Source organism: Corvus cornix, chromosome 6 (assembly GCF_000738735.6).
Source record: "Corvus cornix cornix isolate S_Up_H32 chromosome 6, ASM73873v5, whole genome shotgun sequence".
NCBI lineage: Eukaryota > Metazoa > Chordata > Aves > Passeriformes > Corvidae > Corvus > Corvus cornix.
The window spans coordinates 4289627-4315258 of record NC_046336.1 but is presented as its reverse complement, the minus strand read 5'-3'; the positions used below and the strand labels follow the sequence as shown (position 1 = coordinate 4315258).

At 42.8% G+C, this 25632-nt stretch overlaps 1 protein-coding gene across 1 annotated transcript in view; it reads left to right on the top strand.

The window, feature by feature from the left end:
- Positions 1–17893, top strand: part of HTRA1 (HtrA serine peptidase 1) — a 31636-nt gene extending 13743 nt beyond the window's left edge. Inside the window, exons 2-9 of the mRNA XM_039553896.1 lie at positions 1000–1099; positions 1431–1635; positions 10785–10979; positions 11686–11718; positions 12881–12995; positions 13212–13269; positions 14669–14764; positions 17188–17893. Of these exons, the coding sequence (XP_039409830.1) occupies positions 1000–1099; positions 1431–1635; positions 10785–10979; positions 11686–11718; positions 12881–12995; positions 13212–13269; positions 14669–14764; positions 17188–17356 (971 nt within the window). The 3' untranslated portion in view covers positions 17357–17893. The remainder of the gene's footprint in view (positions 1–999; positions 1100–1430; positions 1636–10784; positions 10980–11685; positions 11719–12880; positions 12996–13211; positions 13270–14668; positions 14765–17187) is intronic.
- Positions 17894–25632: the final 7739 nt, after the last annotated feature.

The following is a 25632-nucleotide window of genomic DNA, read 5'->3' as shown; positions in this document are numbered from 1 at the left end:
AACTGCTTCAGAAGGAGAAGCTGTGCCAGAATTGTGAGTTTTTCCCAGAGATTTTTAGACATCTCTTGGTGCAGACAGGTTTTCTGTTGGCTACAATAAGAGTTGGGTATCCAGTTGCTTTTGAAAATCCCACTGGTCCTGTTGAATACTCAGTGAGCATGAGCTTTTGTTACACACTGCCCAGCAATGCAGAGCTTCGTGGTCCCATTGTCCTCATGTGCTGTGTTATATCTATTTTATGGCCCTGGGGGTGGCTTGATAACTCCAAAGCAGTGTGGGATCCACCACTCCACGGAGCTGATGGACCTCAGGGTGCATCAGTGGAAAGGATACCTTGAGTATGGTTGTGTGGAGTTGTGGAAGGTGCTTCCACGTGTGGGTGCCAGGCAGAGGCTGCTGGGTCAAGCGTGGGGACACTGGTGGGAAAGGAAGCCCAACCTTGTAGCAGAGTTAAACTTTCTCAGCAGCTGCTGAGGGCTTGCACTGGGGTCAGGACCTCGGTGTCCTCGGCATTGTACAAATGCAGCAGCCTGAGACTTCAAAAACCTCCAAGAAGGCGTATTTTGGCAGAGGAACAGAGCTCGTTTGTTTAATCTGAGAAGACCATACAAGCTAAGTAGACCATCCAGGAAAGGAGAGCAGCAATGGAGGCATCTGAGTACAAAATCCCTTTCACAAAGGGAGAGTGGGTGGTGCAGACAGGGAATAAACTCTGTGCTCCGCCAGTGCCTCATCCCTGGGCACCACAGTGGGATGAGCCCATGCTGCCCCATGGCACTCCAGACCAGGAGGTTTCACAGATCACTTTTCCTAAGGATAAATCACTCTGCCTCTGTGCAGAGAGGCAGAAGAGAAATCTAGGGCCAGGGGTCATGCTGCAGATGACTTTTAAGGAAGGGAAAGATACCCACTCAGAGCTTTTTTTAATTCAGGTGTTTTGCAATGACCCTCCTGCAGTCACTTGAAGAACTCATGACATGTCCTCTGTTTCTATTTCAGGCCAAGAACATCCGAACAGCCTGAGGCACAAATACAACTTTATTGCAGATGTGGTGGAGAAGATCGCTCCTGCTGTGGTTCACATTGAATTATTTCGCAAGTAAACAAGATGCCCAGTCTTGATTTTTTTTTTTATATTCTTGAAAACAGCTGCCAGCATGCCAGAAATGTTGATTGGTGCTATGAAATAGCAAAGAGGTTTTGAGATAATAAATATTTGTCATGCTTAAGAATTAAGGACAATTTGAGAGTCGTGGGAAAAAAAATTAGTTAAACTAATGGGTGTGCTTTATCTTCTTAATGAGAGTAACAGCAGATAGCTTAAAACATTAAAACTCACCAAACTCCTTTTGGCTGTGTGTTATTTGGAGTGATTTGTGACCTTTCAGCTCTTTTGCAGCAATAAGTGTTTTATTTCCCTTGTCTTTTAGACTTCCTTTTTCCAAGAGGGAGGTTCCTGTTGCCAGTGGTTCGGGGTTCATTGTCTCTGAAGATGGGCTGATAGTGACCAACGCCCACGTGGTCACCAACAAGAACCGGGTGAAGGTGGAGCTGAAGAATGGGGAGACTTACGAAGCTAAAATTAAAGACGTTGATGAAAAATCAGACATTGCACTAATTAAAATAGATTCTCAGGTGAGTTGTTAAAGCAAGACATGTTTTATTCCTCTAGTTTAACATACTCCTTTCCAAAAACTGTTGCTGATTTTCAGGTTTGAAGGAAAAACTATGGGTTTGCTGGGCTGGGTTGTAGAGAGTATATAGGTGGATACACATATTTAAAAGCCAAGTTTGTGGGTGGTAGTGGTTAATTTTGTCATCTCTCAGTGTAGTGAAAGTATTACACAGCACTTCTTTATGCATCCTCAAAATAAAAAACAACAGCCCAGTTTGCTGGCTGGTTTGCACACACTTTGTCTGATACAACTCTTACCTCAGAGAAGAAATGGGGGTGCTTTGCTTGTGCTATTCTGTCTTGAGTGCCTGTATTGAAGTCACAAATTGCTTTTAGAGGATACATTTGTCCCTCACTGATGTAGATACTAAAACGGAAAATAATCTTGGGGAGCATCTTGGAACATGGAAATTAAGCCAGCTTGGCAAGATGTGCTTACTCTGCAAGTGGTTTTCTGAGCAGCTTCCCATCCATACTCTTCCTCCATATCAAATGTTCCTCTGTCAGCGTTATTGTGCCTCCTGCCACAGCAGAACAGCCGTCAGGAGGTTCTGCACATGTAGCAAGTGGAATATTGTGTGGAAATGCTGCATAATGGAGATGCAATGAGCTGAATGTGGCTGTTTGGGGTGCTGCTGCTGTTGGCTCCCCTCGTTTGGTCTGTCAGTTAATGACCTCCAAGTTTAATGGGCAAGAACGTTTCATTTGAAACACATGACTCAAAAATCTTGCAGTGCTGTTTTAGTTCAGACCTATTCCCCAGCGAGGTCAGAAGTGTTTGTGCCAGAGTTCATGACTAAGTCAGATGCCTAAGGCAGAACTCTTGGATGACCCGAGGTATGAAGTGCTCCTGCTGCTCCCTTGCCACCTTTATCATTTAAAAGCTTTCCCTTTTTCTTCTGCAAAAGCTTCTTAACAACAACCAGGCAGAAAAACTGAACAGTACCAGTAACGTTTTTGCCATGTTGTTTTTTCTCTGTTTTCATGGGGTCGCTTATTTTCTCATTTTTATCTTAAAATATGCAAAAGCAGTAACAAAGCAAAGGGAAAGATCCCCAGGATGAGCAGTGGCAGCATTAGGATGAGCAGGATGTGGCAGGGAGTGAAGGGCAGCTGGAAAAGTGCTTTGAAATCGGAAGCACAACATGGTGGGGAGAGCAGGCATGGTGAGAAGGAGAGGACTTGGAGCAGCAGGAAGCTGAACTTCAGAGAAGAGAGGTGGCAGTCAGAGAGGAGACATTGAATTGTTGTGGTGGATTGTTGTGAGGACTTAGGAAAAGAGCAGACATGGGGTTGAATGTTATTTGATACCCTAAGGAAATGGCTCCAGGTTGCCCTGGGAAGCTGCTTGTGGGGAGGGAGAACCTGGAAGACTGGAAGCAGCTTGGAAAAAAGATAATGCAGCCAGATGAGCTGCTTGTGGTGGAAACCACTGCTCAGCAGGGCTGGAATTGGTCTGACATGCCCTTGGAAGCATCTTATCAGCTGTACAACCCAGTACCTTGGGTGTTGTTCTCCTGCTGGCCTCTCCCATTGCAGCTCAGGATAATTTTGAGAAGACTTGGGAAAAATTTAATGGGATGGGAGATCCAGATTTCCAACCAGCTCTGGTAACATGGCACTGGGAAATCCCAGTCCAAGGTGAGGCCTGAGGCCCCTCTGTTCAAAGGACAGGTGTTGCTTTGCATTTGAGAATTATCACAGTATTTAATGTGTTCACAAAAAGAAGTTAAAATGGAAACACAGATGAGAAGTTGATTCTCAGACTGAACTTTTATGGGACATTTTTATATTCCCCCTCAAGTTCAGTGTTTGAGCTTTCCTTTTTGCACTGAAACACCTTGCAGTCATTCAGATGCATAAAGGACTTTTTAAAATCACACGGGTAATAATTTGTTGAATTTGAAATGTATTTGCTGGCTAAGGAAGTCAATGGAATGGTACAAATGACCCTTTAAAAATCTGGATATGGCATGAAAACCATCCCTAAGAATTTTTCTGAAGTAAAAGGCAAAGCTCCTTAATCGGAATAAATTATTTGAAGGTGACATCAAAGATGCAGAAGGGTTTTTCTCTTCTTTTTTTGTGTGGCATGTTAAGGCAGGATCTGAAGGGTGAGGAATGCTCTGTGGTTAGGAACAGAGCTGGGCTTCTGTATGGGATCAGGCTGCCAGCTGCTATTCCTAAAGCTGTTCGGATTTTGCAGCAGCCTGAATGCTGTTTTTCTTTAAGGTGTGAACATCTGGTCAAAGACATTGCTAGAACTAATTTGGCTTTGCTGAGTGCAATAGGAAATGAAAGAGGGTGGTAAACTCTGGGCACCAGTAAGGATGAACCGTTTCCCTGATTAAATTCTTCTCCGTGGAAAAACATCTTGCAGTCAATGAGGAACAGAAACCTTGGAGCAGTTGTTCCAATCCTAAAAACGTGCTTGTTTTTACAGTCTATAAAAGAGAGCAACAGTGTTTCTCATGTCTGTAGTGACACAGAGCAGTTTGCTGGAGTGATGAAAGTAGGAAGTAAGATTGGAATCAATGTGGTAGCCATGAATCCAATCTAAATATCCTTCCAAATGCAAGGAGGAGACTACAGCACTAAAAAGGAACAGTGCAGTTGCAGGCAATTTGGATACGAACATGCAAAATTTATAAAAGACTTCCCTAGAAAAAATTGGGATTTTGGCAGCATAGGCAGGGACTGGTGAAATAAATAATCTGTCCTGCGTGGCACGTGTGATACTGCAGCGAGTGTGAAACCCATCAAAACTATTGCACAACACTCCAAAGGGAGCAGATGCTTTTTTGCTGGCAGAGCTGGATGGTGGGATTCATCTCAAGGCAAATAACTACCTTGTTAAATCAGAATGTGTGATACAGCTGCTGAAAAATAAACACCAGGAGGAGGGCAGGAAATTTCGGGGTGGTTTAATGGACAATGTCAGGGGTAATGGGGGGCAGAATTATAAAAGAACCCAACCCAAATGGAGACTGGAAGCCCAAAGTAGTGGAAGGTGGAGATGGCTTTTGCCTGGAGACCCTTTTCACCCCTGGAAATCGAACTCTGTCCACAAAAATGATGTCTGTGGTTTGGCACTGAAGGGAGGAGCACGGTGAGTGGCTTTATTTTGAGGAGTTCTTTCTACGTGCTTAAAAACCAGCCATGAGACATCACAGCTGTGTCATGGAAGACATGCCAGGTCCTGAAGATTTTTGTGTCTCAGTGTGGCCAATTCCTGGTTCTTTATCCCAGACAGGATTTGGCACTGTGTGGTGCAGCAGCGGGGGGGTTTGTGACCCATCCCTAATTTGTGGTGGCCGTTCAGCCCTTCATCTGAAACCTTCAGCTTAAGGTTTCTCCTGCATCTTACTAATAAACACTTAGTCTAACACTTTTAAATCAACAAGACCTCCTGCCCTCGTTCCTCTGGTGGTTTCCTGAGGCAATGAGTGTCTGTGTCTTTGTGGTCAGAGGGGATTTGCCTTTTTCCCCCGTGTGTACAAACTGGAGGAGGCAGGACAGCAAACTTTCCTGTTTATGCATCAATATTTTAATAGCTCACGTTTTGAAAAAACAAACTACTTGGATACCAGATGTAAGTGGCTTTTCTAAAATGCTATTTCACTTTGAAATCTGTCACTGGGTAATACCTTGCTTCCTCTCGAGAGCACAAGGAAGCCTACATATTTCTTCCAGAAGCCTTCAGGACCCATAGAAATGAAATAGCTTGTAAAAAGCTTGGCTCTTAACTCCTGTTTATTCACCAATTTAGGCAGCAGTGGTTTCCTGCCCTCTTCAGCTCCTAGTAGCCGTCACTGTGGGGACAGTGTGCTGGTCCAGCTTCCCATGCAGTGAAATACTCATACATCCCCAGCGCTAGCATTTTTAAATTACTATTTTTATTTTTTTTTTATTTTAATTGCAATTTCATTTGTATTTTATTTTTAAGGGAGAGCAGCAATGTCTTGCCAGGCAATTGAAAACCTGGTGACATATCAAAACAACACTTCATCCTTTTCTTCTTTATTTTTTTTCCTGCAAGCTTCCCATGCTCCATATTTAGAAAAGGAGACTCAGTTTTGCTTTTCTAACTATAGATGAAATACTTTTGGAGGCTTGTAATGCATTCAGCTAGGGTTTTCATTTTCTTTGGCTCTCTGTCAAGCAGTTTCTAGATTGTAGATGATATCCTACATTTTCATATGCTCATGGCTGGTGTTTTTATTTTGCCATAGCATATTCTGAAAGTTGAATAGTTTCATTAATCAGAACAGAAATGCAGTTCCCGGGAAAGTTACATGTTTTGCCAGAGTTACACTTACAGCTGAATTAGTGTTCCATACCAGCTTCTGTGCCTTTCCCACCTAAAAATAAAAAGCATGAAGGAGATCTGTTGCTGGTTAACACAAATTGAACTCAGAACTTTTGTCTCCTCTTCATCCGTTTATTGAACTGCAAAGTGCTTCCTGCAAATTCCTGACTTTCCATCCACAAATGAAGGGGATTACAGAACAGAGGAGGGATTTACTTGCTTTCTGTGCCAGCATAGAGACACATTCACTTATTTCATGGATGAAAAGGTTCAAACCAAAACACCTCCTGGTTATGGCTGCCTCTTGGTTTCCATTTCTCTGTGGCAGTGGCTGTGCCTCGTGGTGGTTTTGTGCTTCCTCCTCCATTAGTTTTGGAGTTGTTTTGTCCAGATTTCATTTATTTTACCTGACTCAAGTTATGCTGCTCATATACATCAGATGAACATCTCTGCTGGCCCTGCTGAGGGTGCACCTTGAACCCTGGGGTCAGTTTGGGCCCCTCACTGCAAGAAGGACATGGAGGGGCTGGAGTGTGTCCAGGGAAGGGAACAGAGCTGGGGAAGGGTCTGGAGCCCCAGGAGTGGCTGAGGGAGCTGGGAAAGGGGCTGAGCCTGGAGCAAAGGAGGCTCAGGGGGGACCCTGTGGCTCTGCACAAGTCCCTGACAGGAGGGGGCAGCCGGGGGGCTCGGGCTCTGCTCCCAGGGAACAGGGACAGGAGGAGAGGAGACCCAAGCTGTGCCAGGAGAGGGCAAGATTGGATAGGGGGACAAATTTCTTCATAGAAGGGCAGTGTTGAAATCCCCATTCCTGGAGGGATTTAAAAGCCATGTGGATGCAGCACTTGGGGACATGGCTTAGTGGTGGCCTTGGCAGTGCTGGGTTAATGGTTGGACTCAGTAATTGCAGAGGTCTTTTCCAACCTAAGTGTTTCCATGTTTGTATGATTCCCTCTGGCTCCTGGCTGATGCTGTTGATCTCTACCTCTCCTACCTCTCCTGCTCTCTCTTGCCACAATAGCTGTGACCTATTGTTGGATGGAGCCACTTCTTGTGGTGGTGTGCAGCACTCCATGTCGTGGGAGTTGTGTTTATCCAGGGTTTGAGTCAAATCCATATATAAAAATGTCTGAAGCCCTTTGGGATGCGAAAGGCTTAAAATATTAACCCTAATTAATGGCTCCTTCTCTGGCTGGGTGTAAACAGTGAGTCATGTGCCACTTAGGGGTTTGCATGTTTAGTCCTATTTCTGTGTGCTTGCAGAATGCCTGCCTGCAGATTTGTTTTATTGAGTAAACACGGATCCAGCAGAGCCCCAAGGCTTCATCAAAGGACGAATTAGAAAATAAGGGGTAGAAAAGACATTTTATGTTGCCCAAAGCCATGCAGTGACTCACTGGGAGAGCTGGGTTTGGGTGCTCGGTGTTCCTGGCTCCCTGCTGGTTGTGCTGCAAGGCATGGTCCTTTGCCTGGCAGTTTTAATTAACTTCTGTGGCAAAGCTGTAGTTAAAACAGGAGAACTGTGAGTTGGAGAGGTGGTTATGTCATCCTGACGGCCATCAGACATTATGTAGAAATTGAAGAATGCACATTTATTAAGTAGAGTTATTAAGGGCCCTGAACTCACACTCATTTTACAAGGATTCCTTGGGATGAGCTTGCCAGTGGAAGGGTGTGAGGGCACAGAGAGGGTGTTCTGACATGATCCTGGTTACAACACTGCCATAAGTGCCTCCTCTTGAGGACTGCAGAAGGATGTTTTTCCCACTCCATCATGGGATTTTGATAGCTTTTGTACTGGTTTCATTTCAGAATCACGTGTGCAATTTAAATAAATACTTGTTTTGGTTTTGGTTTTTTTTATAATGAAAAATTTAATACTGACTGTGGCAATGCTTTGAGCTATTTTAGAGAGAACCCCCCAAATTTAAAGCCACTGCAACACATATATTCATCAAAACCAATTTTTCATGGCATTGTTTTGTATATGTATAAAAATATATTTACATGAGTGCTGTCAGTGTGCTCTGCCCCACACCATGAAATCACAAGGAGCAGAGGACACGTTTTCCAAAGCTGTGTTTCATAACATGTGCAGGACGAGGCGCTTTTTGCAATGGATTTGTGTTCCTAGCGAGGGAAAGGTTAGCCAGACTTTCCAGAAGGCATGTTGAATCACAGGGGTGACCTGCAGCCAATCCATACAGCATCAGAGTTTGAGCTGAAGCCTGGCTAGTATAGGCACAGGCCTGAAAACTCAGCACAATCAGAATTGCATTAGTCAGAGATCATTCCTGTGTTTTCTCTCTGCTGCCAGATGCGATTTTGGCTTTGTGACTGTTGTTACAACTCAGGAACTTTGTATAAATCTTTAACTTTGTACACAACCAGTCTTTTTCTCTTTTTTTTTTTTTTCTGTTAATGAGAAATAAAAAGTATTCTGTTTTCTTTTGCTTGTCTGTGTTTCATTTGCTGATAAATGTTCTCTTCCTCTGCAAAGTATCCATGTTCAGTGCACTGGGATACAAACAAAAGCCACTTTTTGTCTTTGTGTTGTGGTTTGTTTTTTTTTTTTTTAAATAAGGAAAAGCATATTTGGCACAAATAAGTGCCAAAAAAAGATGCTCTTCTTGACCAATGACATCTTGCAAACACGTGCTACGTAAGCTCAATAGCATCTGGTCAGAGGAGGAAGGGCCAGGGTGCTCCCTGTATCCAAACAATACCCATCTGGGGCTGTTTGTGCTGCACATGCTGCGTGCTTCTCAGCACAGCTAATCGTAGCTGCCTGATTCCTGCTGTCCTGGACACATCCCTGGAGCCAGGGCTGTGGGCTGGGATCAGGGACTGCCCTGGGATGCTGCTGCTTCTCTGCAGTGCTGCAGACACGACAGGGAAAGAGCTGCTGGATCCTTCCCAGCACTGAGCCACAGCTGTGGCTGGGTTTATCTGTGGCTGTGGCACTGATAAGGGCTGTATTTTACAATTATTATTTAATAGCAGGGCATTGCTGGTTGTGAAAACATTCCTCTGAAAGGTAACTAGGCATGGAAATGTTTTCCTCCTTTCTGTGCTGCCTGTTCTGTTGCTCTCCCAGCTCACTCTGTTGAATGAGCAGTTGGTTTAATTGTTTTCTTCCTGTCTGGAGACTGAAAGATAAAGTTTCCAAAAAGAATCTTACCCTGTCTGGGAGCTGGCAATGAATTTTATTGAAATAATCTGCTCATCTGAGTAAAATTTCCCTGGTGGAGTTGTAACAAAGCTGGATAAAGGATGCACAAGATCAATCTTGTTAAACATTAAAACCGTAACTTCTCTATTTGCAGCTGCATATAGTGATAACTGGTGCCATTATTTTTCACTTTCTACTTTCTATCTCTTAGGGTATTTGAAATAAAACTGTAGGTGAAAAATACAAAATGCTGGGCATTTGGGCTAGTTTATATTACTAGATTGTTTTCCCTAAGGGTGACTTATTGATTCAGGCTTTCAAACTGCTGGTAACAGAAGACCTCTAAAGATCTAGCCATGGGTTTCCAAACTAAACACGTAATAATTTCCCTTTTTGCCAAAAATTTAGAGTTTTGAAGTAGGTCAAGCTTGGAGGAAAGCTAGGTTCAAGTCAGCTTTGCCAAGCAAAAGATAAATGCCTCCAGATTTCTGTTTTGATTTTTGGGTTCAGTAACCTAATCCTCCAAACCTCTGAGTCAAAACTTGTATTTATTTGTGTCCAGGTTCACTGATGCTAATAGAAATAGTCCAGTGACAAGATTAAATACGTAGTTAAATTACCTGGGGAGGGTCAGGATCATTTGGATAACAGATAAACCAAAAATATTTAAAAACATGTCACATCACTGTAAGGGTAAGGACTGACTTTCAAAAGTGTGAAGAAAGGGAGAAATGGCACTCAATGTGTGTTGCACAGGCAGGTGAGAAATGAAGGAAAAGTATCTATTTCAAGTGTGATCTGTTTCAGAACACCCTTGATTCATTGGCAAGAATGTGTGTATCCAACCTTCCCTCCCTTTTTTTATTTTTAACTGCTGTACAATGCAGTGTTTGCTGGATTTTAAGAATGTTTTAGTGGGAATGTCTTCAACTACATGATATTTAATATGTTTAGAGATAAGACCTTAAAAGGGAGTATAATGGTATCCCCTACTCTCATAACAGAAAAATCACATAAAGTCTTTATATCCTAACATCTCCAGAGGAAGATGTCACTGTATGTAGGAGGGAATATAATTATTTGGAAGAGAAACTTCGTTTTAAAAAAGTAAGATGAAACATTAGCTGGTGTCTTGTGAGAATATAAAATGCTTTTAACTGTACACATGCATGTTTAAAACTCTTGGGCTGTTGCTTTCATGATTCTTTAGTGTTCACTCTCAAACAATATTGTACTTTTACTTCAGCAGCTGTTGGCTAATTATTTCAAGAAGTGTTGGAAACGGCTCATTTCTAGTATCATCAGATGTTTGCTTTGTACAGCAGAGCATAAATATCCCTTTAGCCATGGAACTGGTCCTGATTTAATGGGTACCTGTTGTGAAAGAAGTTCTCCTACAGTGTAGAGAGCCCACACTCCAGTGTAGATGCCCATTGGGATGTTTCAGTATCAACCACACAAAATACTCAAAGAAAACAGAGCAAGCAAAATCCCTGAGGGATAAAAGCCTCTCTCTTTTCCTCTACCCTGTGACTGTATTCATCCTTCTGTAACATTTGTTCTGCCAGAGAAGCAGCGTCCTAACATTTGAATTTTTCTTCTCTTTTTTTTCATTCTATTTTCATTTGCAGGGTAAATTGCCAGTTCTTCTGCTTGGTCAGTCTGCAGACCTGAGGCCAGGGGAATTTGTGGTGGCAATTGGAAGTCCCTTTTCTCTTCAGAACACGGTGACCACGGGCATTGTCAGCACCACGCAGCGCGGGGGCAAGGAGCTGGGGCTCCGCAACTCCGACATGGACTACATTCAGACAGATGCCATCATCAATGTACGTCCCCTCTGAGCCTGCTGCCTCCAGCTCTCACATTTCTGCAGTAGCTGCTTGGAAGATTCCTCCTGTGATGCAGCTCTTAGGAGCAGGGAGCATGGCTGGCTCTTCTTTTTCTCTCCATGTAAATCTGGACATCTGCGCTGCAGCAGCGCTTGGTTGTTTTTTAGAAACCCCCCAAGGAACCACACCAGGCACAATATCTGCCTTCACTTCAAAATCCTTGCAGGATTTTAGGGAGGAGGCAGTAGTCTCTGGCAAATATCTTTTCAAAATCCATCTTGTTTTCTGAAAAAGAAGCCAAGATTAGTTTAAGGATTCAAGTTTGTTTCTGCATTAAGGCAAAACAATAGTTTTTGTACTTCAAATCTTGGCCCTGTAAGAAATCTTCACTAACAGCTCCCAGAGCTGTCCTAAAATCTTCTCAGTTTCTAGTGTGGCACTAATAAAACAAAAGGAAAACCTTGGCTTTCTTAACTTACGCTGGCAAGAGAAGAAAAACTAAGCATTTGCAAAGCTCAGCTAAAATGGGGGATGTTAAAGTGTAGTTTATGGCTTTGGCTGTTTAGGACTGTTCTATTGCACATATTTAATAGACAATGGGAACAGTACTACAGAAATATTTCAGAAAATTCTTTCATGTTTTGCTTGCAACAAATTAAGAGGTAAATATTAAAACATGTTCTTAAATTATGTTTATTTTCAGTATGGGAACTCTGGAGGACCCCTAGTAAATCTGGTAAGAGTTTCTCTAAGTTTACTTAGTGTCAAGCTTATTGATTTTTAATTTAAAAACAAAACAAAATACCCCACCCAAACCAAGAAAAAAGCAAACTCCCCCTACCAGATATGTGATTCAGAGCTTTTGATATCTGGCTGACTACACAAAATTCACATGGTTCTTACTAATCATTTGTCTGTGTTTATGCTGGCTACAGGCTACATTTGGATTTCAATGTTTAGGATGTTTATGGTTTGCACAGTTTTGAACAAGTGTAATGTGTTTTTTTTTGCTCAAGCCTTGCAGAAAGCATGTTTTACAGTGAGGTGTTTGCCATTGCTGTTTACCCTGCAGCTGGCAATTCTTTTCTTATGTGCACCGAAACTCAGTTCAGAGTTTCTAAAATGTATCTACCCTTTCATTTTGAATGACACCTAAAAAGTCCACATGTTTTCAGGATGTTAGGCTTTATTTGCCAATATTGTAGAATGGACTGAAGCAGGTTGCAAAACTGTGTGAGAGCTCTCAGGTCTCCTGGGGGTATGTGGAGTCCTCAGGAGGCATGGCACAGACTGAAACTCAGAACTACTCAGAGTTTCTGCCCTGAAGGAGATCTGGCAACTTTTTTTTGTTTCCACCCAATTCACAGCACACATTCAGTCACACTTAACCTTCACTTAAAAAAAAATTGTGGGGGATTGTTTTTATCTGGGATGAAGCAGGCAAAGAAGCTGCTGAGATTTCAGAAGAGATGACAGCAGAGATGTTTTAGCCAAAGCTCTGGAGTTACATTGCCAGGAAAACTTTTGATTTTGGTGAACTGTCATTTTTCTTTACGTTATTATGTAACAGTGGCTCAGGAGCAGTCGGTGCCATACTTTATGTGGTGCTTGCTGAAGTAAACACAGATTGGCTGCAGAATATGTTGCTTATCTGCTTGAAGCATGAGAATTGCCCAGTTTTGATCTCTTCTGCAGCAAGATGAATAATCACATTGATTTTCTAAAATTCCTAAGTAGTGTTTTATCAGGAGACAAAAAAAATTAAGACTTAAAAAGTTTAGAAAATTAAAGACCAGCTACAAAGTGTGAATTTGTCTTTGTGACTGCTTGGAAGAAATTATCCATTTCTTTTTGAGGTGTTCCACATTTGCTAATAATGACTTTTTAAATTTCTATAGGATGGTGAAGTGATTGGAATTAACACATTAAAAGTTACAGCAGGCATCTCGTTTGCTATCCCATCCGATAAAATAAAGAAGTTCCTAACTGAATCCCATGACAGACAAGCTAAAGGTACTGTACTTCACTGCTTTCAAAGAGGAAAACATGAGAATAACCTCATTTAGTGGGTGGCATCATTGCCCATGGCAGGGGGTTGGAACTAGATGACCTTGAAGGACCCTTCCAACCCAAACCATTCTGTGAAAACAGTGATAAACCAGAAAGCCAACAGCCTGCGAGGCTCCTTTGGTCAGAGCGACTGATCAAGACCTGTTTTCCTTTTTGTAGGAAAAGCTGTAACCAAAAAGAAATACATTGGCATACGAATGATGTCTCTAACTCCCAGGTAAGTAAGCAAGGTGGCTCCTCACCTTTCTGAAGCATGGTCTCTGCATGCATTTGGATGAAGCTCGTGATGTGCAGAAGCGCCTGGGAGGTTTGAGGCAGCACCGTGTCTCTTTCTGTGCGGGCTGGGGACAGCTCGCAGCCAGTTCTTGCCACCTTCTCCTCTGCGTCTGCTACACGGTCGAACTCTCCTCTAGACTCTCGTATGAGCTAGTTCTTAAACAACTCCTGGCTTTTTCTTCTCCTTAATGCTTCAGAAGAGAATAGCTAGTGACTGAGACTGTCCTGGGGTTATATCCATGTTGTTGTATGTTTTCATGACTTAACATCAGCTACGTGCGTACTTCCATTTCTATAAAATTGTTTTCATTAAACAATTCACTTAACGTCAAATGAAGCTTTTGTGTGGACTTGCTTATTCATGCTCAAACTATAAGAGACTCATGAGCAGGTAACGCCATGTCCTGTAAAAGTAACCAGAGGTTTTCCCTTGTGCAGGATCCACAGGTAGAACAAAGCATTGAAACACACGGGGTTGGGGTTTTTTAGGTGTTGAGGGTTGAAGGAGGTGATTTTGTCCCTCTAATCTGCTCTGGGGAGACCCCAGCTGGAGCTCTGCATCCAGCTCTGGGGTCCCCAGCACAAAAAGGTCATGAACCTGTTGGAGCATGTCCAGAGGAGGCCACAAAGATGATCAGAGGGGTTGAGCACCTCTCCCATGAGGAAAGGCTGGGAGAATTGGGATTGTTCAGCCTGGAAAAGACAAGCTTTGGGGTGACCTAATTGTGGCCTTCCAGTACCTGAAGGGAGCCTGAAAGAAAGATGGACTATTTACAAAGGGCCTGGAGTGACAGGACAAGGGGGGATGGCTTCAAACTGACAGAGTGTGGGTTTAGATGAGATATTAGGAAAAAAATCTTCCCTGTGAGGGTGGGGAGGCCCTGGCACAGGGTGCCCAGAGAAGCTGTGGCTGCCCCTGGATGCCTGGAAGTGTCCAAGGCCAGGTTGACATGGGCTTGGAGCAGCCTGGAACAGTGGAAGGTGTTCCCTGCCCAAGGCAGAGAATGAGACTGGATGGGCTTTAAGGTCCCTTCCAACCTAAACCATTCTGTGATTCTATGATCTGCTAGGTGTAAAGTTTTGGAATGTTTTAACTCTGACTCTCTGTTTCTACTGAAATTATTGCCCTTACCAGAAATAAACATTAAAAAGCTGTATGCATGCAAGAAGTGTAATAATTCTTGAAATATGCATCTAAGGGTTAAAATAAATGCTGAAGTGCCATATCAATGTGTAAAACACCTCAGCTCGTGGTTATTAAGTGACTTCAGTAAAAAAGTGTGGGCGGGTTTTTTCCTGTCTTGACAAAATATTTTTTTTGCTATTTCTTCATTTTTCAGCAAAGCTAGAGAGCTGAAGGATCGCCATAAAGACTTCCCTGATGTTGTCTCTGGGGCCTATGTTATTGAAGTTATTCCAGAAACACCAGCTGAAGCGTAGGTTGAAGTACTTTTCTCTCAAAACCACTGCCACTGACTTGAGGGGGTAAAGATGGAGGCTGTTCTCTGCTTAACTGGCTTTCTTCATTATGCTAAATTAACAAAGTTACGGCCATCTGATTGCTATTATGTTGTCTGCTGGAAATGGGTTTGTGGTTTTAGTCTGGTCCCTGATGGGCAATTCTGTAACTGTATCAGGGTATTGCAGGGAAGCCCTGTCAGCTTTCCAGGCCCAAAGGGCAGAGATTCAGGGGGTGTGAAAGCTCCCTTTTCATTTTTCTCAGCAATTGCTTCCAAGGCATCTGTTGTACCAATGCCAGTGCTGAATAAAGACCTTTGATTATTCACACTCTCCACAGCCCTGCTGGTCACTCTGCAGGAGAGCGAGCGAGAAGCTTTGGGTCCACCTTGGGGAAGATGTGTCCACCTCAGTGTTGGCCAAACCCACCAGCTCCCCTGGCAAGCCTTGGGGATGAAATCCTCTCTTGGCAGCAGGCACTCTTCCATGTGAGAGCTCTGTCAGCAGTCACATTACTGGGAAGAGCTTTTGGGTTTGGACAACTGATTTTTTAAATTCATATTACTCAGTATTTGCTCAGAAACTGCCCTGCTGGTTGGTACCATGTCTGGCTGAAGCCTGGCAGCTGGGCTGTGGTCACTGGCACTGGTCTGGCTGGCTTTTGCTGGAGACACTTTCCTCTAGGGGTTTGCTTGATAGGAAACCGCTCAGTAATCAAGGGCAGGAAATGGGAAACCTTATTCATTTTCTGAAACTAGTGATCATTTAAGAGAAGAGTAAATCTTTGTGGCAATGAAGAGGCTTATGTGGTACCAAAGGCATGTAGGCAGAAAGCTGCTTGGGGCAAGCATACATTACCTCTTAGGAAGACTGCAAGGATGGTTGGATGGTGTCTTTTTGGCAGTTTGGATGTAAGATAAACAGTGTTAGCTGTCTAGTGTCCTCTGTGAACTATTGCTGTGCTGTGTTTGCAGATGATTCTTGTTGGCAGTGCTGGTCAGGCAGAAGACTGGAGAGTGTCTGTAATGTGAAGGAATGTGTAGGAATGATTTGGCTGCTCCAGTGTGGGGCTGGAATTGCTGCCTTGGTGTGCAGGTCCAGTCCGAAGGTGCAGAAAAGTCATTTTAGGAGCATGGATAACAGCAGAGAGTGGGAGAAGGACTTTAGAAGGGGAGAAGAGATGTGAGGCAATGTAACCTTTGAATGTGAAGGCAGACCTAAATCAAGGTGCTCCATCCAAAGGTTGGCCTGGCAGTTAAAATGCAGCCCATGTTGGCTCTGTCCTCCTCACTTCTAGTCCCCCTGCCCAGGGGTTTCCTTCTTCTGCTGATCTCTCCAGCACATGTTATGTAGATGTGCTGGTGGGGCACTGGAGCAGTGCTGGAGTCACCCGTCCTGGCTTTGAGTCACACGGAGAGGCTGCATGAAAAACCATGGAATGACTTCCTCCAGGAACATGTTCTGAGCCATGCCTTCAGTAGGCGACCAGATTTGTTGCAAACATTGGCCAAGGGCATCCTGCTTGCAGGAGACACTCATGTCAGGCTCCTTCTGTGGGTGGAAGAGGCCGATGAGTGGTCTGTGGTTTTGTGAAGGATTATGCTTGTGAAGGGCTGAATCATGTCTGATCTGTCTTGGTTAATTTTTCCATAACTGGGAGCCAGATCGTTGTGCAAGACTGGGCAAGATGTTGTGGTCTGTGGCATCCCTCACCAGCTGTTTCTTGGTGCTGGCAGCAGCTCCAGCCAGCTCGGGGAGAGACGCGGCCCCGATTCTGCCCCGTCTTGCTTTGAGACAGGAATATTCAGTTTTTGAGGTCAGAAAAAGGGATTTTGGGTGCTATGGGCAGTGCCCAGAGAGGAAGGACGCACATGATTTTTTGGTGACCAAGCTGGGTAGCTACATGTGTTACTCTGCTCAAGTTTAAAACATGAAGGGTATGTGAAGTGGCTGCCAGTGAGCTGCGTGTGGAGAACAGGGACTGAAATTCCTCATGTGTTAGCACACAGTGCCACTCAGGTTGCCTCTCTATGCCTCTCCCAAAAGCTTGGGAAATCTCCCCTCTAAAATGAGTGTGCCTTGTTGCAATTATTTTAGAAGACAGATATCAGCACCTAGGATCTTTATTGCAGAATTAACTGCTATTTGCAATAGTGAATTCCTTTGAAGACAGTGAAATATGGGATTAATCGAACTTGTACATCCATCAGATTCTGAGGTTTCTGCACTTTATTGTAACCTTCACTGCTTCATAAATTCTGATTGCTTTTCTCATGCCTGCCATGTCTGCACAGCTGCTGTTGGGTGGGAAATAGAAATAATCCAGCAATCTTTTTTTCTTTTTTTTTTCTAAACAATAAAACTGCAATTATAATAACACATTGCTGCTTTGTATTTTCAGTGGTGGCCTGAAGGACAACGATGTGATTATAAGCATCAATGGACAGTCGATAAGCTCAGCCAGTGATGTCAGTGACATTATTAAAAAGGACAGTACGTTGCACATGGTTGTGCGCAGGGGCAACGAAGATGTTATGTTAACAATAGTTCCCGAAGAAATCGATCCCTAACCAGAAACATGAGCTGGATTTCATGTTTTCTTTTAACAGCAATGGACTGCTTATATCCTCTCTGTGCTGGTACAGGAAACGTTAGACTTCTGACCAACATTCTGCTTGTTCAGTGGATTAGTATTGGCCAACAGAGTAACTTTACTAGGTTTAAGGTGCAAAATCAGTGTAATTTCAAATACTCCAGATGATAATTTTTTTCCTTCTGTATTATGTACGCAATGTATTCTTTACTGGCTTTTACATCCCCCGCTTAACAAATCGACATTTGCTTCCCTGTGTTGAGTAGATTTCCCGTTATTTCTGCTAAGACTTAAACAAAAACAAAACCCACGCACACAGTGTGTGTTGTGGCATTCAGGTATTTATAGGGTAGCTGTGTTTTAACTGGAAATGCCATTGTAAAGGAGTAGTTTGGGAAACAAAATTTGGTTTATAAACACAGAGGAATCCCAACCCGAATAACCTTCCGAGGATCCCGTGCAGGACTTTAATACTATGATATTTTCCTAGTGTTATTAAAAGAATTCAACAGTACTTCTTGTGAGTGACTCATTTTGCTTCCCCTTGTGGAGTGGTTTACTTTGAGTGGCACATCTGCCTGGGAGGATGTCCTGCTGGTCTCCTTTTAATCATCATGAATCGCGTGACTTATTTTTCAGTATGTGTCTTGTATTTGTGCTTTTGTGCATCTGTTCTCCTCAGCAAGGCTGGGTTGAATTTGTCATTTTGCTTATGCCATCCAGATGTTAATTCATTTTCCTTGTTGTTTTAATTACAGCTTCACCAATGCCTGGAATCTGTTTGCCCACTGTAGACATTGCCACATGGTGGATCACAGATCCCATACCATTCTTGTTCTGACATTAGGATGTGTGTAACCATTTAGATCTGGCCTTAAACTCTTTAAAACAGGCCTGGTTTATTCAAATCTGGAGTGCTGGTGTGTGTATGGACCTGGTTTTGACTCTAGGATATTGGGCATTCCTCTAACAGGCATTAATTCTTATATATGTGTTTATGGATGCCCTTGAAGCTTGGGGGTGGTGAGTGGGTTTGTCCTGCTGTGAAGGAGAACAATCAACCACACTTAATTACAAGGTGATTACTCGTTGGGTAAACAATAGGCTCAGCAGCCTTTTCTTTCCTCTGTTGAAACATGTATCTCAGAGAATAAATCCAAGGGCTGTAGACAAGTTTTGGTGACTGTCACTCCTAAACATGTTCTTCTTTTAGAAGAAGAGTGTTTTAGTAAACATCTCCAGCTGGGTAGCTGGCAGTTTATGATTTTTAAAGAAAGGGTTGTGTTCCATCCAATTACAGCAACAAATCCACTAGAGCTGGATTCCTGACAGTGCTCCTTCTCCTCCCAGCTGTATTTCAGTTCTGTTTCAGCCAGTTTATCCTGATTTGAGAAGCCTTTGTATCCCCAACTGCCAGTGCCTGCCCTTACTCACTTGGATCACTGTAAATTTACAGAGTGTATAACATTAATTAGTTGCAGTGCACCTTTCAGTCCAATATTGACTCTTGACACCTCATTACCAACTTGTGCCATGGCTGTGGTAAATCACACCTGTGAAAATCTGCCAAAACACTGCAGTGCCAAACCCTGGTAGTCTGCAATCCTTTCTGGCCCCAAAGATGCAAAGAATGATCTTGCAGAAGTGTTTTGTAGCATCTTTGCACTGCAAGTTCATCATGCTGATGTTGATTAATGTTCCAGCTTCCCACTGAAGTGGTGCTCTGTTTTGCAGACCATTTGTGCCCTGGGTAGCACAGAGTGGTGACACACAGCTCTCAGCAAAAATAAGTTTGAAAATCACCTGCCTTCTCTAGTACTCCACCTAACCCAACTATCAAAAATTAAACTAAAGCCCCAAAGCCAGGAAATTGTGTTTAAACCAGAAGTTATTTTCCATCTGCCTTTTTACTTCAAAACAAGTGCTTGCACAATTTGCAGAGCTGATCGATTCTATTTGTTCCTATTGCTTGTTGTTGTGGTCTCTTAATATGCAAAGTCATTAATTTTCTTTGTGTGGGCATTAGGAAAGAGGCAAATGAAATTCTGTAAATGGTTTTCCTGGGTCACTGGGATTAGTGGAATATTTGACCAGAATTCTAGCCCTGAGCTCCATCTAGTGGGATGTGAGATGCAGCCGTTCACTTGGAGAGTGGTTTTCTGATTTACCTTTCCTTAACACATAATTAATTTCTGGGCAGTGGATATCGGTAAACACATGAATATTACGTGCAAAATGTTTAGAATTTACTTTTCTGCTATCCAACCATGCAGCTACTCAGTTGGTTTCTTACAATCAAAGTATTCTCTAAATGATTTTTAAGTTTATGAAGCAAGATTACTGATGAGCAAGGACATGGAGGCAAAGTTTTTCTTTAATACAGTTGATTACCATGTATTTTTTTTATGTATTACTGGGTTATAGATCTGGAATGGTTTTTATTCTTTGTTGCTTCAGCACACAGTTCTTTCCAAAGTGCAACTGAAAATACTTTGTACTGAATAGCTTTGGCACAGTTTGTACAAATATCAGTTTCCTGGAAATTTTAAAAAGTGTTGGATGTTATATCAAGGAAATTGGACATTCTGGCTTGATTTTCAGTATTTTATAATGTCTGAAATGGAAACTGGAGTTGCTGTGTGTGATGCTGAGTAGATGGCTACGTGGGGCTACTCTTGGAGGTAGTTTTGAAGTGCAAGTTCACTTATTCCATAAAGGAAAAATCTTGAGCTATAAAAGAAATGGTCATGACTAACAATTGTCTGGTTTCTGTGGCTTAGATGCCAAGAAGTAAAATCCTGTCATTTCATTGCCAGAGGACTTTTTTTTTTTCTTTTTCCCCTCCTTACCTAGAACTATTTTGTATTCATGTTGAGGATATTTTTAAAACTACATTTTTCCAAATTATGGTGAGGGAGACATTTGGTAAAGCATGATCAGATTAAATACAGGTTCTTATTGTATATCAGAAAAGTACTGCAGCATTAACTGTTCTGATTCTATATAATACTGATTAAAACTGCAAACGTTCAGGAGAAATAGAGGTGATGAAGGTAGAAGTCACCAATCCAGAGCAGTGAATGATGAGTGCACTGAGTATTCAGTTGTATGTGATGGTAGGTCACTGTGTGAGTCCTTTTCAGGTCCCCTCAACCCCAAAACCCCATCTCTTGTGCAAGATGCTGGCAGGGAAGTCAGAGCTGGACCCTCTGGCCCCAGGATTTCAGCCAGTTCAGCCTCTTTGTACCATTCCTCTGTAAATATGCAATAACTTGATCAGGTAAGGATTGCTGATTGCATAAAACCACTGCTAAAACCAGTGCATATGTAAATTGACTAATTGGGCAGAGAAAGTGGGGAAAGAAACTACAGAGCAGCTCACCAGTTTAATCTATCTGCATCTGCTGGGAAGTTTTCCTTCAATCTCAGGGTTTTGTTTAGTAGTCATGGTACTGCAGCATCTGTCCCCATAAACTTTCTGAGGAAGTGGGTAATAATTAGCAACTGATTAGAAGAAAAATGAGTCAGAGCTAAAGCATACGAGTCAAATTTACTTAATGTGGTAAAGAATTCACTTTAGGAGCTTGGAAATACTGCATAACATGCTGGAGGAGAAAATTAAATATTTTTTCTGTTCATTCCTTTTCTGTGCAGTGTTTATGCAGAGACCAGAGTGATCTTCAGAAAGTTTGCCATGTGGCTGTTTGAGGGAGACGGACTGTGGTAACAGCAGCATAGTGTAATCTTCCTTTCCCCTCTGAAATGGAGCTAATGGTGCAGATCACCACCCCACAGAGGAAAACACATTTGTGAGGTGTTATTGATTGAGAGAGCTGTGAGTTAGGCTGCGTCCATGCAGTGACTGTGGGATTTGCTGTGTCTGCCTGGACAACCCCTTCCTCAAAGTTCATGAAAGCTGAGAGAGAAGCAGCAGCCCTTGGACCTTACCCTAGAGCTGCAGTCCTCCAGGAAAAATGGGTGCTTTTCATAGAATCAGAGAATGACTTGAGTTGGAAGGGACCTTAAAGACCATCTAGTCCCACGGGCAGGGACACCTTCCACTATCCCAGGTTGCTCCAAGCCCCGTCCAGCCTGGCCTTGGACACTCCCAGGGACGGCAGAGCCACAGCTTCTGTGGACAACCTGTTTATAAGAACCTGTGGACAGGTAAGTCCACGAGAGGGCGAATTGAAGCTAAAAACTCAGCTCCATCCTCTGTGGAAGCAGGGTCTGGATGTGTCACTGTGATTTGGAGCACTTTCTGCTGGTGTGTGTGGCTGGGGTGAGGGGGTGACCTCCTGCAGGAGGAGGGGGATGCAGGGGGAAAAGCAGATGTCCTTGGAAGTCTGAATATAGTGTCTGTTCAGAAAGAAGTGCTGAAAGCTGTTCTCATAAAAGTTGATTCCAATCTTCCGAGGAACTGGGCAGTTCTGGCAAGGAAAAAGTAGATTTTGTCTGCATCTCATCTCTGGTAAGTTCCTGTGTCTGGCAAAAAGGAGAGTCGACTGTCTCATTTGGAAAACTAGGATGTTTCAGCATGCTGTGACTGTTTTAAAATTCTTTGCACTTGTAAGAAAAAGAAATCAACCCACCAAACCTGCAAATCAACCACAAACAGGCAAATATAACAGAAAAGGTGCTCTAGCTACCACTCTCGGGTGCAAAACAAACCTGTAATAAAACCCAGCTGTAATTAACAGAAGAATAAATGTACATTTCCTCACATCTCAATCAACATTTGACCTGGAGGCTGGGATCCTGAAAGGAGAGCTTCCTTTTGAAGAGGAGTTGGCAGAAGAACGCTGCATTTCACTGGTGCAGTTAGTGGGAGATGAATATTTTATTGGTGTAACAGAGGAGGGTTTACAGCCATGCAAATGTTACATAAACAGAACTGTGTAAAGGATAATGATATGCTGGAGCTATGACACTCATCTTGTTTTTACATTGCAATCTAATCTTTTCACTGTTATTTATCTCAGCTAAAGGGTTTTTATGTTTGATTAACAAAAAAGCACTCCCAAAGATAATCTAGGGCTGTGCAAAAGCTCTGCTGGGATCAGTTCCAGCTTGGGCAGTGAGTTCCTGAAGCGCTGAGGGACTCTGCAAACCTTGCCACTCCTGCAAAGGGCTTCCTCTGCTCAACTTGCTTTATTGCCTGAAGAACAGACCAATATTTCTTTCTCTTTTCAATTAAAAGCCAAAGTTCTCTGCTCAACACTGTCCCTGCCCAGGAGAAAAAGAAACAGCAAGAGCAAATCCCAACCCACAGATGTTCGTAGTGAAATTTGCTTTGTTACCCAAACACGCTGCAGCTCCACTCCTGGCACAACGCCTCTGAAGACAGAGGACAATTGTCCTCAGTGATTATTTTGTTCTCTTCCTATCTCAGGTCACATTTTCTGTCCTTGTCCTCATTACTGGACTCTTTTCAGTTGGTCCAGATCCTTTTTGAGGTGCCCAGCCTGGCCACAGGGCATCCCTTGCAGTTATATGGAGAAAGCAAAGCTGCACCCTCTAGAGACTCAGAGAGACAGCCGTTCATTTATCTGTAGCTAGCATGGAGCGATGTTCTATAGGATTATAGTAATTTTTTAGCTCTGGCTTCAGTCTGGGACAGTTTGAAATTGCAGCCTGAAGGTTGAAAAAGATATCATGTACTTTCTCAACTTTATCACAGAAATGCTTCAGACTTGCTTAAACAGAAGTGGTAGAAGCTTTATTGTTAAAATTGAAAGGGTTGTTTGTTTCATCTACCTCAATCCAGATGTCATCATATCCAGGCATTGCCTTTACATAAATTAAATATAACTTTAATATGACTATAATGTGCTATCAACCACTTATGTCTTTGTAAATCCTGCTATTTAGAATCAACCATTAATCATTACATTCAAATATGGTAATTGCCTGTGCAAACCCCATGATCCAAAATGACATCCACAAATTAAATTACATTAACCGTGCTGTTATTACTAAAGCCTTAAACTTGCCCTCATTACAGGAGAAAAATTATGGCAACCTACCAAACATTTGCACTTAACAAAATTATTAATATTTTGAACAAAAATGCAGTCTTTCAGAAGAGGTTAGCTTCTGGATTTCAGGATGCCCACATTAAAATCTGATCTATGGCAATTCATTTCCTCAAGCCTGTTCTCTTTGCCTGCATTTCTCCTGGGCAACAAGGACTCAGAAGGGTTAATACAAGATTTCTAAGGTGAGCCCATGTCCAAGATAAATGTATTTATGTTCTCCTATGGAAGTGGGCACTGCTCAGAAAGCCAACAAGATGGACAGTCAGTGCTGAGCTTACAGGAGTCAGACAGCCTTGTATTTATAAAAACACATCATATTATGATAGGAGTTCTTTCCCTTTTCTGTTCTTTGAGCCATTCTGTGGGAGATCTTGGATGGGAACATGGAGAAAGTGCCTTGTTGTTTCAGGTTGCATTGAAATAGCTCAGCAGGGTGCTGCACAGATGGCTGGTGCACTGAGGAAGGTGGCAGGGCTGGGTGTTGGTAAGAAACAGGGTTTTCTGAAAGGATTTGGCCTCTAAGTTTTGCCTGGCACTTCATTGTTGTGATGAGCTGCCTGTATGTATTTTACAAAGTGGGGGTTGCAATTCTCAGTCTTGCAATCTGTTTGGGATCTGCTTTAGGGCTTTTTCTGTTTCTGTATCAGATCCTTGCCAAACCTTGGCCACAGCAGGGAAATTGTGCTTCCAGGAGAGTCTGCTTCAGCAGAGAAATAGAATCGTTTTATTTGAAACAATGGCCACAGAAAATTATTTCCAGACACTGGACAGTGGCTCTGAAGAACAAGGAATGGGAAATGGCACAGAAACCTAAGGCAGAGAAAAGAACCTTGATCTGATCCCAAACCTCCTGTGGAAGGCCAGTGCAGGAGTGGGGAGCTGGAGCTGTCTCCATTGGGAGCATCAATGCCAGGCTGGAGCTGTGGCTTGTGGCTGCTCCCTCAGAGCAAGGACCTGCACTCGGCTGTGGCTGGTCAGTCACGGCTCTGGTGAGCACTTGGGTCTCTCTGAGTGGGAGATTCCCAGGGTCTAGCCTTAAATGTCTGAATTTCTGGCATTTAGTGTTGGAAGTCAGTTTTGCGTTCAAATACAACTGCAGAACTCAGTCCTGTGTCTGTCCTGGTCAAACAGCTGTTCCCCTCATGAAGAACATTTTTGTGCTTTCCTTTGTCTTTTAAATGACCTTAAGAGACCTTAGTCTCTCTCCTTTATAATACAAATGCTCTTGGCTTTGACATTTTTTAGTCTGGCTGTGGTCTTATTAATTTTGTCAGGGTGGCAGAAGTGTTTGATACAATTACAGGTCATATTGGGAGAAGGAGGCAGAACTGCAAAGTTTATAACTAGCAGTAATCAGCCCAGCTGAATTAATGAAACCATTGTCCTAAATTCAAAACCAGGTGGGGTGGATTGTTTAGGAAGTTGGCCAAACTGCATAGGCAAAAGTATGTGTTAATAATACATAGCACTGTTTCTTTATGCAGTGGGAGAGAAACTACATAAGAAGATTGTCAATATTTGCTTGATAGTAGTGTTAAACTTTATTTAATGACAAACCAAAATATTTTAGCGTTTTGAAGGGTGAAGGAACTCATGACACGTTGTGAGCATTAACACCAACTTTGGGTCTGGAGATCTTAGCTACAAGAAAACACAAATTTTCAAGCTGTGATACCTGTCAAGTGCTTCTGGTTATCCTTACGTTTATGGTAATATTTTTACTTTTCTGTGAAATTTCATGGGATTGTGGTTTAATGGATCATTCCTCTAATTATTTTCCTTTCTGTGTTCAGGAAACAATAAATCTTTAAGACCCACCCTCCTCCTGCAAATCACAGCAGTGCATTTCTCAGCTTCTGCTGTTTGTTGGGTAATAGATCAAATTTGTTCAACAAACATAAGGCAAGATCCAAGGAAGATCCGGGATGGATGGAAGCTGAACTGCCCTTCCATATCTCTTGCAGGCAGCAGTTGCCACAAACCTTGGAGGTACTTAAATTTGGTTATTGGGACTCAGACATTTAGCAGCTGCCTAAAAGGTCTGAAATGGTGGGAGATATCAGTGAGTGCCAGATGAGGATACTTAAAATAGGAAAGCAGAAGCTGTTTTCTCTCTGAGCACGGGTGGTTCCCAGCTTAAGGGCTATTCTGTTCAGCAGAGAAATTCCCCAGGTGAGAAGGGGCCAAATCCATCAATCTCATCCCACAAAACCAA